The sequence below is a fragment of the Trachypithecus francoisi genome, unplaced genomic scaffold (assembly GCF_009764315.1).
Source record: "Trachypithecus francoisi isolate TF-2019V2 unplaced genomic scaffold, Tfra_2.0 Lachesis_group3, whole genome shotgun sequence".
Lineage (NCBI taxonomy): Eukaryota > Metazoa > Chordata > Mammalia > Primates > Cercopithecidae > Trachypithecus > Trachypithecus francoisi.
In genome coordinates this window covers 15,312,619-15,327,221 of record NW_022681468.1, presented here as the reverse complement: position 1 = coordinate 15,327,221, position 14,603 = coordinate 15,312,619, and the positions used below count along the sequence as shown (strand labels likewise).

The following is a 14,603-nucleotide window of genomic DNA, read 5'->3' as shown; positions in this document are numbered from 1 at the left end:
ACCTACTATTTCATACTTGTCTTTTTTCATAGCATACATCGATGTTTTAAATCTCCACTCTATCTGCCCATTTGTCATTTATACTTGATCTCTTTTGCCATTAATTAATTTTATTATTATTATTATTATTATTAGAGATAATGTCTTGCTCTGTTGCCCAGGCTTTACTGCAGGGGCTCAATCATAGCTCACTGCAGTCTTGAACTCCTGGACTCAAGCAATCCTCCCATCTCATCCTCCCTAGTATTATAGTTGGGACTACAGGCACACGTCACCACACTTGGCTGATTGAAACAAAATTTTTTTGGTAGAGAGTCTATCCTGACTATGTGATAGAAAAGAAAAACCCATTTTCTGGGGAGAAATTCAAGCCAGTTGCAGAAATTTGCAAGTAGTAAGGAGCCTACTGTTAATCCTCAAGACTTTGGGGAAAATGCCTCCAGACCATGTCAGAGACCTTCATGGCAGCCCCTTCCATCACAGGCCCAGAGGCTCAGGAGGAAAAAGTGGTTTTGTGGGCCAGGCACAGGGTCCCCATGCTGTGTGTAGCCTAGGTGCTTGGTGCCCTGTGTCCCAGCTGCTCCAGCTATGGCAGAAAGGGGCCAACGTACAGCTCAGGCTGTGGCTTCAGAGGGTGGAAGCCCCAAGCCTTGGCAGCTTCCACATGGTATTGATGCTGTGTGGGTGCACAGAAGTCAAGAATTGAGGTTTGGGAACTTCTGCCTCGATTTCAGATGTATGGAAACGCCTGGATGCCCAGGCAAAAGTTTTCTGCAGGGGTGGGGCCCTCATGGAGAACCTCTACTAGGGCAGTGCAGAAGGGAAATGTGGGGTGGGAGCCCCCACACAGAGTCCCTACTGGGGTACTACCTAGTGGAGCTGTGAGAAGAGGGCCAACGTCCTCCAGACCCCAGAATGGTAAATCCACCGACACCTTGCACTATGTGCCTGGAAAAGCCGCAGACACTCAGACACTCAACATCAGCCCATGAAAGCAGCCAGGAGGGAGGCTGTACCCTGCAAAGCCACAGGGGTGGAGCTGCCCAAGACCATGGGAACCAACCTCTTGCATCAACATGACCTGGAGTCATAGGAGATCATTTTAGATCTTTAAAATTTGACTGCCCTGCTGGATTTTGGACTTGCATGGGTCCTATAACCCCTTGGTTTTGGCACATTTCTCCCATTTGGAATGGCTATATTTACCCAATATGTGTAACCCCATCGTATCTAGGAAGTAACTAGTTTGTTTTGATTTTACAGGCTCATATGTGGAAGGGACTTGCCTTGTCTCACATGAGACTTTGTAATGTGGACTTTCGGGTTAATGCTGAAATGAGTTAAGACTTTAGGGGACTGTTGGGAAGGGATGATTGGTTTTGAAATGTGAGGACATGAGATTTGGAGGGCTCAGGGGCAGAGTGATATGGTTGGCTGTGTTCCCATCCAAATCTCAACTTGAATTGCATCTCCCAGAATTCCCATGTGTTGCGGGAGGGACCCAGGGGGATGTCACTGAATCACGGGGGCTGGTCTTTCCCATGCTATTCTCATGATAGCGAATAACTCTTACAAGATCTGATGGGTTTATCAGGAGTTTCCACTTTTGCTTCCTCCTCATTTTCTTTTGCTGCTGCCATGTAAGAAGTGCCTTTTGAACTCTGCCATGATTCTGAGGCCTCCCCAGCCATGTGGAACTGTAAGTCCAATTAAACCTCTTTATTTTGTAAATTGCCCAGTCTTGGGTATGTCTTTATCAGCAGCATGAAAATGAACTAATACAATGGTGAGATCCCAAAAGCTCATTTTTAGCAGATTGTGAAGTCTCATGTCTTGTGAAGTGAAAATAGGGGGAAGGAAGGGAGAAAAACAACAACAACAACAACAAAAAAGAACAGTCCTGGAAAAATCAATATAGGCCACATTACTCTGAAGTCCATACATTAGTAGGCAGGTATGAAAGTGGCTTATGTATGTAAATAGGTTGTAGTTATTTTCTTCTGAAGTTTAAGTTGTCTGGCTTCAGTTCGCAGGGTTTTAAGAAAGCACAGCTTAGTTTTCAGTGTCTCCAAATTAAGAAAAATGGGGGAAAAAAGAAGGAAAAAAATTGAAAACATTATTTTGAAGACTTGTAGTCAGGAAAAATTAGAATTTGGTCTAAAATATAGAAAATAATAAAAATTGAAAAAAAATTAGGCAAGCCTAGGATCTAACAACAGATCTACTGTAGTTTAGAAACATAATTTTTCTCTCTCCAGTTTCTCAGTTTTACTAAAGACAAATCATGGTATGACTGGTATGCTTTATTACACTTGGCCTAATTATTTATATATAGTGCAGCAAGAATAATTATTTTTTACATAGGCTTTTAACTTGGCTTTGATGGAACTTTGTTCCAGAGGAGGAATCAGATAAGACTTATTTATTTATGTTTAATTTATTTATTTTTATTTTTATTTTTTAGTAGAGACGGGGTTTCACAGTGGTAGCCAGGATGGTCTCGGTCTCCTGACTTTGTGATCCACTCGCCTCAGCCTCCTAAAGTGCTGGGATTACAGGCATGAGCCACCACACCTGGTCCAGATAAGACTTTTTTAAAGCCGAGCCCAGCCATGGATTTGTGCCATCAAATATCCATGAGTTTGGTGAATTTCCTCTCCTCTTGAGGATCCAAGATAAACCTGGGGCTTCTGTGCCTGTCAGAAAGTGACATTCTTTACTAAGGACAGGTCAGAAACTCTGTACAGGGACTGTGTACACAAACTATGAGGCCAATTTCCCAAGGGCTTTATTGGCTCCATAAGTCAAGTTTGATTCCTTAAAGAAAAGCACATCATTCCAGTCAAAGCCTTGGTAAAATAACCAGTTTCTCCAGTTGTGTCCTATTGCAAAAGAAAACTGATTCTTATTGCACTTATGCAAATAACTATATTGCCATAAATTAAGCATACTCATAAATAGTTTCCAAATTCTAGAGAAATCAGGTAGAGGGAAACAATTAGGTTCCACATTTTGTTCACAAAGTATACTTTACTCAATTGTTAAAAGCTGTAAATAGCTTAAAAGAAATGTTTTCTTAACTCTGAAAAACAAAAAAAGTATCAGCAACATTTTAAGCAAAAAGTCAAAAAGATTACTTCTGTTTTCTATTGGTTCAGTTAATTTGGTTAACTCCTATTCTGTTTGATAGTCATGAACATTTCAGCTCTCCATCAGAGTTCTGAAAGTTCCTTTATTCCAATGTCACAATTTCCAAAGTCATCAGAAAACCTGCATTTAAGTGCAACTGTTAGAGTCCTATAGCTAATTATAAATTCACCTGTTTTTTTTTTTTTTTTTTTTTTTTTTGAGACGGAGTCTTACTCTGTCACCCAGGCTGGAGTACAGTGACACGATCTCAGCTCACTGCAACCTCCACCTCCCGGATTCACACCATTCTCCTGCCTCAGCCTCCCAAGTGGCTGGGACTACAGGCACCTGCCACCACGCCCAGCTAATTTTTTGTATTTTTAGTAGAGACAGCATTTCACCATTTTAGCCAGGATGGTCTCAATCTCCTGACCTTGTGATCTGCCTGCCTCGGCCTCCCAAAGTGCTGGGATTACAGGCATGAGCCATCTCACGTGGCATATAAATCCACCTTTTAAAGGGCGTTTAAAACAAGGCAAAACAAGACAATTGTCTGTGGAAGAAAAAAAGTTTTAAGGCAGCCATAGTTAAAAGACACAATTGACAAGGAAATTTGTTACCTCTGTGGCACACAATAATTTTAACATAACAATTATGATTATTACTATAATGTACACTAAGGTATATCAGAATTACAGGAGTTTCCTATAAATTTGGAACACAATTAGATATGTATACAAATACAGCCCAAAGAAAACCAAACACCATTTCATATTTGACAATGCTTCCTGTATAATTTTAATACCAAAATAAGCCAAGTTATGTCATTTTTGGACTTAAGGAAACTAATGTCTTAAAGGACTAATTAGGTTAGATAAAGACATATTTTTTTTTTTTTTTTTTTTTGAGACAGAGTCTCTCTCTGTCACCCAGGCTGGAGTGGCTATGGCGCCATCTCAGCTCACTGCAAGCTCCACCTCCCAGGTTCATGCCATTCTCCTGCCTCAGCCTCCCAAGCAGCTGGGACTACAGGCACCTGCCATCATGCCCAGCTAATTTTTTTTTGTATTTTTAGTAGAGACGGGGTTTCACTGTGTTAGCCAGGATGGTCTTGATCTCCTGACCTCCTGATCTGCCCGCCTCGGCCTCCCGAAGTGCTGGGATCACAGGCATGAGCCACTGCACCCGGCCAAAAAGATATAATTTATAATTTGCTCTTGAAAAGTTTGTCAAATATAAAAGGTTTAAAATACTTGATATTACAAAATAGGATTATAGGTCATTATAAAGTCATTTATTTAACCAAAGTGATAATTCCAGCATTCCAAACAAAGCAAAAACCTTCATTATTTGAGTTGAGACTTAATTTTATAAACAAGAAACCCTAATAAAAACAGCATGAAGCCAATTACATTTGTTTTTCAAAATTTTGTAAACAATCTATAAAATTTAATCTTGATTATAAAATATAACTTCCATAAGCCTTTTATAACCTTTATTAAGAAGTTCTTTAATGCTTCAAGAAAACCTTGTTAATCTGACATAGGTGTCCATTTACTGGTTTTGCAGCAGTGTGCCTTTGACATTAATAATTAATTTATAGAGAAACTGAACTTATTTTATCTTTCACAATTGGCCCTTACAATCTTATGTGCCCACCTCTTCTGCGATAGTCCCTGGGCCTTGAGGAGTTGAATGGTTTTAATATCCTGCCCCGTGTCTCAGGAATGCAGTTTGTTTTAATTTGTATCTTCTATGGGGCCTGAAAATGAGGCTTTAATTGTTGTCAGTGTTTAAGATTTAGCAGGACTTGGTGTCCTTTTTAGACCCAGGAGTTAAAGCCCTGTAACTCAATGTTATAAGGACTTTAAAAGCACATACAGGAAGATACGTGGATGTAATGACATTAATTTAAAAATTTGTCTCAGTTTTTTTCCCTAAGCAAACCAAAAATAATAATATGACAACTTGATTATATAAAAGTTTTTTTTTAAAATATATAAATCCTCTTGTTGTGACTTATACTGACTATTCATGACATGGTTGTACTTTCTGATTTGTTCTGAAACTCCCTCCTTTTTAAACAACCAGTTATTTTATTTTAGACTAAATTTACCACACAAGATTCTTTCTTATATAAAATTATTTCTCTTTAAGCTTTTTTACTAAAAAAAAAAACCTCTTTATTTTTATAACTTTCTTTACATCTTTTTTTATTCCTGGCTCCTTTCACATTGTTTTGTATATAAGCTTTAACTAAGCTTTGAATTAGACAAAACTTGTTCATTTTTTTGGACACACTTTTTTTTCTTTAGCAAGAATGTTTTCTTACAATATATATTTATTGGAAAACACCCAATAATGAAATAGCTATTATTTAGTTTAACTTTATTTTCTAAATTGTGACCAGTTTGTCTACAAGTATTTATCCCATTACATTTACCTAATTGTTTTAATTATTTACCTAGATTATTTATGAAAACTGTGATAGTCATGATTTAAAGTTATGAAACTGCCATTGCAAAATTATAACTGAGACAGCGAGAAAAGATTTGACTGGCTGGGAGTGGTAGCTCACGCCTGTAATCCCAGTACTTCGGAGGCTGAGGTGGGCAGATCACAAGGTCAGGAAATCGAGACCATTGTGGCTAACATGGTGAAGCCCTGTCTCTACTAAAAATACAAAAAATTAGCCAGGTGTGGTGGCAGGCACCTGTAGTCCCAGCTACTTGGGAGGCTGAGGCAGGAGAATGGCATGAACCTGGGAGGTAGAGCTTGCAGTGAGTGGAGATCATGCCACTGCACTCCAGCCTGGGTGACAGAACAAGACTCTGTCTCAAAAAAAAAAAAAAAAAAGATTTGACCTAACTGATTCCATACTGCTCTTAACCTGCAAGCTGTACCTGTTCATTCCTGGGCATAGGATGAACTAACTTTGGAAGGAACTTAGTTTATAGTTTAGCTTTGAAACAAAGATGATAACAGTCCTTTCCCAAAACAAACCTTATTGTCTGTGGATCAGACTGCCTAAAGCCACAGGATTAGAAGTTATGGTAATCTTACTAAATTCAAGATACACCTATTTTCATTAAACCCATATCAATGTTTTATTTATTTAAAATTATACAAGCAGAGGTCATTCTATTTTGGGCTAGGTTTATAGTTTTGTAACCCCTATGCCAAATTTTGACATCTTTTAGTATTTGGCAGGGATAAGTATGAAATTGCTTGATTAATAAATGCAAACAAAAATGTATGCTGGGCAATTCTTAAGACATTTCTAATATTACTTTACCAATAATTTTAAAGCTAGCTATTTATTATAGGTTTTACTTAAGTTATATAAACTTGAAAAAGCATTTGACTAGTCTTTGCTTTTTTAGTGTCTCATTTAAGTGCTTTTATTTTTGTAAGCCAATTAATTAGAGCTTTTATATATTTTTAGTAGTGAAACATTCTGTACACAACACATAAATACAATACATATACAAATGTATTAGGCATGCCGATGCAAGTACATTTTATAAATTCACAAAATCCCCCCTACCTTTTTTTCCTTAGACTTTCAGATTCTTGTTAACCTGTTTCACAACCCTAGGCAGTTGTCAGCTAAATAGCCTTAAGTTTGCACATTAAAGGAAACAACTCAGGTGAAAAACAAGTAGAAAAATTTACATCATAAAGTACAGAGAGAAAATATCTGATGGTGCTAGAGGATGACACTTTTATTTTTCTTTGAGCCAAATTAAACTTACTCTTTCTTAAAAACCCAAGAGTAGGCTGGGCGTGGTGGCTCACACCTCTAATCCCAGCACTTTGGGAGGCTGAGGTGGGCGGATCATGAGCTCAGAAGACCAAGACCATCCTGGTTAACATGGTGAAACCCCGTCTCTACTAAAAAAATACAAAAAACTAGCCGGGCGTGGTTGCGGGCACCTGTAGTCCTAGCTACTCGGGAGGCTGAGGCAGGAGAATGGCGTGAACCTGGGAGGCGGAGGTTGCAGTGAGCAGAGATCGTGCCACTGCACTCCAGCCTGAGTGACAGAGCGAGACTCTGTCTCAAAAAAAAACAAACAAAAACCACCCAAGAGTAGCCTCTGTTGCAAACTATTTTAGTAAAAAAAAAAAAAAAAAAAAAAAAAAAATTTCAGGTTAAAATGGAATTCAGTTGACTGAGAAGAAAAAGAAAAAGAAAACTTTTGCTCAAAAAAGGACAAGGTCTTAGAAGAGAAAAACAAACAAAAAACCCCAAAACATGAAGGCCTTTCAAATACAAACATGCACTCATACACACATAAATGCACACATCACATCTTGGATGTTAGCCCTTTAATTAAGCTAACTTTTAACCACTGAGCTCCTTTAAAAAATTTTGTTGAAAATCTTATTACCATATTTCAGCTAGGACAAAATGCTGCTAAACTAACAATTATCACACAAATTATATGATTGCTGTATAAAGCTGAAATTACATGATTTATACAGAAATTATACGATTTCTATCTAAGTATCAGAGCACTCTAAATGTAAGCAGAAATGAACACCAGCTGTTGTTAAATGCTAACTTTAGTCATTTAAAAGGAAACTGCAAGACAGAATCCCAAACCAGTTTCTGACCTACTGACAGGTCTCAGGCTGTAGACTACTCTCTAGCATCCTAGAAGCAGAAGAAAAAAAACCTCATCTTCCCTGTTGAAAGTAAGCTCAAACTCCATAAAGGAGTTACCTGCCTTCCATTGTCATCGAAGCAGGAAAAACTTGCCTTCCTACTGGAAGCAAGTAAAACTCCAAAAAAAAGAGGAGTTGTACAGCAAAATAAACCTTAGATCTTGACCAAGTTTTGGGATATCAGGGATTCACTGGAGGGCGTGCTCTCAGACCTCAGCAAATTGTCCTATTGGTTTGAGTCATAAACTTAGCTCAAGCTGCTACCAAGCACCGATAGGAGATTTGTCAAAGGTCCAGGGCATCTCCACTCAGAATCCCTTCGTGGTTACCAAAATGTGAACCTAGAAAATCTAAGAAAGGTCTCAGTTAATTTAGAAAGTTTATTTTGCCAAGGTTGAGGATGTGCCCGTGACACAGCCTCAGAAAGTCCTGACGACATGTGCCCGAGGTGGTCAGGGCGAAGCTTGGTTTTATACGTTTAGGGAGACATGAGACGTCAATCAATATATGTAAGAAGTACATTGGTTCAGTCTGGAAGGGGAGGACAACTTAAAGCAAAGGCACAAAACTCCAGTGGGGAGGGAGCTTCCAGGTCACAGAATAGTGATACACAAATGGTTACGTTCTTTTGAGTTTCTGATTAGCCTTTCCAAAGGAGGCAAATCAGATATGAATCTATCTCAGTGAGCAGAGGAGTGACTTTGAATAGAAAAGGAGGCAGGTTTGCCCTAAGCAGTTCCCAACTTGAGTTTTCCTTAGTGATTTTGGGGGCCCAAGATATTTTCCTTTGACACCACTGAATGGATATGGCACATTTTGTTTATCCATTCATCAGTTAATGCGCATCTGATTGTTTCCACTTTCTGGCTATTATGAATAATGCTGCTATGAAGTTTTTGTTTGAACATATGTTTTCAATTCTTTTGGATATATCTAGGAGTGAAATGGTTGGGTCATACAGTAATTCTGTTTGACTTTTTGAAGAAGCACCAAACTGAAACTGATATCCATAACAGCTGCACCGTTTTGCATTCCTGCCATAAATACATGAGAGTTTCAGATTCTCCACATTCTCGCCAACAATTATTTTCATTAAAAAAGCAATTATTATAGCTATTCTAATGACTGTGAAGGGATAGCGCAAGTGATTTTGATTTGTATATCTCTAATGACTAAAATGTTGAGTATCTTTTCATGGACTTGTTGGCTGTTTATATATCTTCTGTATTAGTCCATTCTCATACTGCTATAAAGAAATACCTGAGTCTGGGTAATTTATAAAGAAAATTTTTGTTTGTTTTTGTTTTGTAAGAATTTAATGTGTAAACAAATACAGAAAAATAAGCATTTATAGCAACCAAACAGTTTTGCTCAGGATAGCAATTTTAAAGACACTTCAACAAACACTTTTATGTAAGACGCTAATTCTGCAAAATAACATTCATTTTCCTATGGAATAATTTCACAGTCTCAGATTTTAAGCCAGAAAAATGAGATTCATGCTAGTAAAGCAACCTGCAAATCCTGCCTGTTCTCACAACTAGTATACTTTAACATTGTAAAAAGATCTTCCAAAGTGGGGAAAGAAGGCTCTCAAAGGGGATGACTGATGCCTCCCAGAGTAAATCCTTGCCCCAAGGGGCTGCCCTGCTATCTGCAAGACTAAAACGGTCATGAAAAATTCACAGCTAAAAAAAGAAATAAACTTTGCCTTCGGTGTATTTGCCCGATTCAAGTGGTTATTAGCAGATTTATAATAAGTAGGTAAACAGAACAATATTGATAAGATTTCTGAGAACTAAATGGTATTTGGCTCTGGTACTAAGGAGTGGAGAGGATAAAACACCTATGTTAATTATCAACTGCAAATGACAACTTTATGTGAGGCTTCTATTCTAAGGCTTACTTGATTCATGTATTCCGCTTAGAATTTTAAAATTTTTTGATACTTCCTTTAAACAAGAAGTAATTCACAAATGATTAACAAGCACTAAACTAATAAGATAGGTCCTCACACCATCTTGAATTATTTAAGAAAGTATTGCCATTGAAAGTGATATTTTTCCGGAGAAAGTCATGTTGCAAAATGGCACAAGACAATACACATTTTCTCTAATTTTCTGCAGGAATACAAAATAGGAAAATCACATTACAATATATTTTGTGAGGAAAACACGTTTCTTAAAATCGTGTTTTCAGTTACTCTCCAAACCACAAATTTTTAGAGGGTGAGAGCCAAATGTAAATGAAGAAGTGATCTTTATGGCAAGAGAATGAATACATATGGTAAATTTTGGTTGGTGTTCACACAATTTTTGTAGGAAATTGTTTATGAGTGGAGAAACTAAGGCACAGAAACAAGCAAGCTCAGGTTCAAGGTTGAGTTTAATAGTACAGGTAGAAATAGAATCTAGGGATCTGATTCTCACATTAGAGGATAATAATATCTTCCTAAAGGGGAAAAATAAATTTTTTTGGTAGATCACATTGATAAATCATTTTTGAAATATACAATATGAATTCCCTTGAAAATCTTTGGCATTTGTGAGAGTCTTTGTAGGCTAAGGTTTTTAGGTATTTTTCCCCCCCAAAATATATAAAGTTAGGGGAGCTAGCTTTAAAGTTAAACAACAAAAAAATTAATCTTAATTTCAAAATGACCTGAGTTCATTTTGCGTTTTTATATCAATCAATTGTGCAGCTTGAGTACACAAAAGGCCACTACATTTCACTTCATAGAGTTCACACACACATTAGTCTCTACTAAAAATACAAAAATTAGCTGGGTGTTGGTGGGTGCCTGTAATCCCAGCTGCTTGGGAGGTTAAGGCAGGAGAATTGCTTGAATCCGGGATGCGGAGGTTGCAGTGAGCCAAGATCGCGCCACTGCACTCCAGCCTGGGTGACAGAGCAAGACTCCGTCACAAACAAACAAACAAACAAAATGCAGATTTCAGGACGGTACCTAATAGATTCTGATGCAGTAGCTATGAGATTCAGAAAGATGCACTGTAGAAATATTTTTGGGGTGGGTGCAGTGGCTCACGTCTGTAATCCCAGCACTTTGAGAAACCGAGGCAAATGGATCACATGAGGTCAGGAGTTTGAGACCAGCCTGGTCAACATGGCAAAACCCCGTCTCTACTAAAACGCAAACATTGGCTGTGCTTGGTGGCACACGCCTGTAATCCCAGCTACTCAGGAGGCTGAGGCAGGAGAATCACTTGAACCCAGGAGGCGGAGGTTGCAGTGAGCTGAGATCGTGCCACTGCACTCCAGCCTGGGTGACAGAGCTAGACTCCGTCTCAAAACTAAACAAAACAAAAAATATTTTTGAATAATTCTGGTTCAGGATATGCAGGGTTGTACTGTTCAGAAGCCCTGCACTCGATGACGCTATTTAATTTGCATGTCTTTTTGCTTAAGATATACAAATTCTCACCTAGTAGAGTCCATGAAGCTACCATGCTTATCTTGTGCATTGCTGTATCTTCAGAAAATGTCTGGATAGTGCCTGATAACACTGGAAATGCTGAAATTAACACTTGTTGGATGCATAAAAGAGGGGGTAGTAATCATTAGGTGTACATACATTCCCTATTTAACTCATAAGAAAATCCTGGGGAAGAAACCTGGGAAATCAAGGATTTCCATGTAAATATAGTACAGTCATATTTCCGCAGAGGAGGTGGTTCTAGTGACACATCAAGGTTTGTCTTTGGGAGAAACTGGATGTGGAGAAGAACTCAGTATCATAGTTAATCACTGCCTGGAGCAGAGCTTCTTAACCTGAAACCCAAGATTTCACTAGAAGTCTTTTCACTTCCTAACTGTGTGTGTGTGCATGGTGGTGAATGTGCATTAGTATATTTCACAATTTTAAAGCATTCTCTAAGTCTGTCACTGTTCTGGGCACTGGGGATATAGTAGAGAAGAAATAGATAAAAACCTCTGCCTTATCAGCTTACCTTCTCAAGGGGTCAGAAAGATGAGAAGTAAAATAAGTGAGTAAAGTATGTAAAACCATAGTAAGTGATATGGAGAAAAATAAGGCAGGGAAGGAGGGGAGACAGTGGAGATGGGGGTTATGATTCTAAATAGGTGGTCAGAGAAAGGCTTACTATGATGGTGACTTCAGGAAAAGCACCTGAAGAGTCAGCCATGTGGTATCAGGCAGAAGAGCATTCCACACAGAGGGATTTTCTGCAACTGTGAAGGCCATAGGGTGGAAATATGCCCAGCATATTGGAGAAACAGCAATGAGGCCAGCATGGCTAGAGCAGATCAAGCTGGGAAAATCAGGTCAGATGTAATGCCAAGGCCAAAGTCCAAGGAGGACTTTATAAACCATTGCAAGAATTTAGTTTTCACTCTGGATGAGATGGGAAGACAGTGGAGAGTTTTGAGCTAAAGAAACACCAATTTTATGTATTCACGTACATGCACATGTGTATGAATGAATATGACTGTCTGTCTGTACATGTGTATGGGCAGGTGGGTGCATTTTTCTGGAGAGATTCCACAGGCATCCATGTGGTGTCCTTGAGAAGCTGCCCCAGGCTGCACTTTTCCTCTGAACCTAAAGGCTCCTCCCTTGTCTCCCTCCCTCCATCCCTCCCTCCCTCCCTCATTCCACCTTTAGAGAGGCAGGGTGCTGCTGGGAGTTGGTTATTTTCTAGGCAGAATCTTAGCAGGAGTTTAAATGTGCCTGCATTGGAGCAGGCAGTTTTCTTCTCTCCTGGACATCATTCCGTTCACAGAGCTGAAGAGCTGGGGGCTCCTTTCATTTGAGAAAAGATGCTCTAACCCCATCAATGAAATCCAAAGGGGAGTCAGGGAGAGTCAAGGGGGAAAGAGTCCATTTAGACTCCTTGGCTCCAAAACTGTATTCAGAAATAGCTGTAAGAGGAGGGGCTAAAGTAGAAGGAGGAGGAACAGAGTAGTAATCATGATAATAACAGCTGCACCTTCTCATTTAACACTCACAGCTATATATATAATTTTACTGAATGATTTCCTGAATTCAAATAAATGCTAGTTTATTTGTAAAAAAGTTATTTACCTTTGACAAGTGAAACAGGTTTCTTGGTATGGGTTTGCTAGGATCTGCATGATAAAAATTATCTGTGAGTGGAATAGCAATTCCCATATTAGATGGAGGCCTGTAGTTTATCTGCAAGTGATTAAACAAAGAAAATGTATAATTCATTATTATGAAGTCTTTAATTTATAGATCTTGATTTTCTAGAAAACAAATCAATGCAAAAATTCCATTTTTAGCTACAGGTATTAAAGTAAATTTCTCCCCCAACTTTTCTACCCCCCATTTTCTGGAATTTCAACAATTTTAACCCATGGTAATATAACTTGTAAATAAGTGAAAAAACTGCCATAAAGTCAATGCAATAAAGTTTAAACACTTTATCAAAGAGTCTCAGCGATGTATCATAGTTAGTAAATAATTCTTCAAGTTTGGTTATTTGCTTTTTGTCACAAAGAAAATTATAAGTAATAAGTTAGCTGACAAAGGGCAACATTTTATATTTAAAAAGAGTCATAAATTCTGATAAGGCAAAAGTTAAAATTATTATTATTATTATTATTATTATTATTTTTTTTTTTTTTTGAGACAGAGTCTCCCTCTGTCGCCCAGGCTGGAGTGCAGTGGCTGGATCTCAGCTCACTGCAAGCTCCACCTCCCGAGTTCCAGCCATTCTCCTGCCTCAGCCTCCTGAGTAGCTGGGACTACAGGCGCCCGCCACCTCGCCCGGCTAGTTTTTTGTATTTTTTAGTAGAGACGGGGTTTCACCGTGTTAGCCAGGATGGTCTCGATCTCCTGACCTCGTGATCCGCCCGTCTCCGCCTCCCAAAGTGCTGGGATTACAGGCTTGAGCCACCGCGCCCGGCCAAAAGTTAAAATTATTACATTGAAATGGGTAGATATATAGTTGACCCTTGAATAACACAGGGGTTGGGGGTACAGACCTCCTGCATGGTCAAAAATTCACATATAACTTTTGACTACCCCAAAACTTAACCATTAATAGCCTACTGTTGACCTGAAGCCTTACTGGTAATATAAAGTCAATTAATATATATTTTGTATGTAATATGTATTATATACTGTATTCTTACAATAAAGTGAGCTAGAGAAAAAAATGAAAATGCATTTATAGTACTATTCTGTATTTACGGATACTATAACTTTACATCATCTGTTTACAAGGTGAATTGTCTGTCTGAAATCCAGGGAAACTGCAGCTGAAGAACCTCAATCTACAGTGTACTTCAAGAAATTCAGCTTTTTTTTTTTTTTATGTCATGACTTTTCTCTGCCTCTTGGGAGTACTTTCAGCATCACTGGTGGCACTTCATATGGGACCCATGGTGTTATTTAAGGTTTACGGTATTACGCGATGAAAAATACATTAGAGACATGAGAGGTCACTTTTTATTGTGATTTGCAATTTATTGGCTAGGTGAACTGCTCATGTGCAGATGAATAGCCTCTCAGGGCATTTTAAAGGAATACTGGCAACATTTGAGTTCACCCAAGTAGCACCAGGAAGTGGCTACAAAATTATTACAGTAGTACAGTGTACTACAGCTGATTGTATGCAGTTATGATTTCATACTGTATCTTTACATTTGCTTACATTTCTCCAGCTCCATGTAGGATCTGTGTTTGTGTGTGTAAGTTTTGATAAATTTTAACTTTTTGTGCATAGTATATGATAGTAAATGATAAAATAGACTAGTATCTATATATAATTTATGCATTCATGACATATTCAACTTTTTATTAA

General features: G+C 38.3%; 1 protein-coding gene across 2 annotated transcripts in view; it reads right to left on the bottom strand.

The window, feature by feature from the left end:
* The window catches only part of CATSPERB (cation channel sperm associated auxiliary subunit beta), a 161,960-nt gene that overhangs the window by 13,702 nt on the left and 133,655 nt on the right, over positions 1-14,603 (bottom strand). For both annotated transcript variants that reach the window (XR_004432343.1, XM_033191569.1), the window contains exon 22: positions 12,860-12,970. Coding sequence is in view for 1 of the 2 variants with exons in the window: in XM_033191569.1 (XP_033047460.1) it covers positions 12,860-12,970 (111 nt within the window). In the remaining variant the exon portion in view is untranslated. The remainder of the gene's footprint in view (positions 1-12,859; positions 12,971-14,603) is intronic.